This window comes from Phytophthora infestans, genomic scaffold, assembly GCF_000142945.1.
Source record: "Phytophthora infestans T30-4 supercont1.46 genomic scaffold, whole genome shotgun sequence".
Taxonomy (NCBI): Eukaryota; Oomycota; class Peronosporomycetes; order Peronosporales; family Peronosporaceae; genus Phytophthora; species Phytophthora infestans.
Window position 1 is genome coordinate 348,607 of NW_003303713.1, and position 1,037 is coordinate 349,643.

The window sequence follows — 1,037 nt, forward strand, 5'->3', positions numbered from 1 at the left end:
CGCGTACAACGGGAGACGACTTACGCCTTCTCAATCCCACGTCGAAGGGGCAGTGGAACATCAGCAGGCAAAGTTGAGGAGATGGGGCCTACCAATACTGCTGAACGCTCCGACGTTAGCAGTTGGAGAGGTACTGCACGTCCGGCCCGAGCTGACTTTGAGGCATCCGCCAGAAGTGTTAGCAGGTTACACCTGGCAACTCACGCAAGACGGGGGAGCGAGAGGAACGTGCACCACGGGTCAAGGAACTCAAGGAAGCAGCATTCAGCTAGAGCAAATGCCCAATGGGATAGCATGGAGATTAGCGTCTGGAGACCGGGGGGAGATTCAGCAGCCAAACGCAAGGAAAGCACTACCCCAGCTCAGCGCCTCCGGAGGATTGGTGTTTTACGCGCACCCATGGGTCCACAGCTTCCCCTGGAGTGTGAAGAAGAGTGTGGCAAACAAACACGTTCTGGTGGCGTTGAAAAAGCAGCCGTTCCGGCAGTACAGAGGAGATGACGGACAACTCCACAGGCAAGTGCAACGCCTTCAGGACATTGTGGCAACCAGCGTCTGGCAAAATGCAGCAATGCAACAAACACCGACGCAAGTATGGGCACACAAACACCAGCTCACAGAATACCAGGTCTGGGTGGTCTATCGCGTGGCAGTTAGGCAACTCAACTTATACCACGAAGGATGTCGGCAAGATAATAGCTGCCGAAAGACACTGGAGTGCCGTGAACACAAAGAGACGGTGGAACATCTCTTCTGGGAGTGTTCATGCGCGCAAGCCTGCTGGAGCAAATTAATTCAGCACTGGACGGGCGAATGCTGGTCACCTGGGCCAGGTAGAGCGCTTCCAACAGCAGTGCGCCAGCCCGCAAGGCACCGCTGCTATCTCATGCGTGCAGCAGCAATTGGAGCAGCAAGTTTCCGGATGAGATTAAACAGTTTACCGCGGACTGGAAGCGAATTTGGAGCATTCTTTTGCAGTATCTGCCTTCACTAGCCATATGGGACTCAGAAGGAACCAGAAATAGTCTTTCCACCCA

At 54.5% G+C, this 1,037-nt stretch overlaps 1 protein-coding gene across 1 annotated transcript; it reads left to right on the plus strand.

Moving 5' to 3' along the window:
* Positions 1-497: 497 nt before the first annotated feature.
* PITG_16852 (uncharacterized protein) lies at positions 498-794 on the plus strand (the record flags this gene model as incomplete). Its single annotated transcript, XM_002897244.1, has 1 exon — positions 498-794. One exon carries the CDS (start codon positions 498-500, stop codon positions 792-794), a length of 297 nt encoding a protein of 98 aa, XP_002897290.1.
* Positions 795-1,037: the final 243 nt, after the last annotated feature.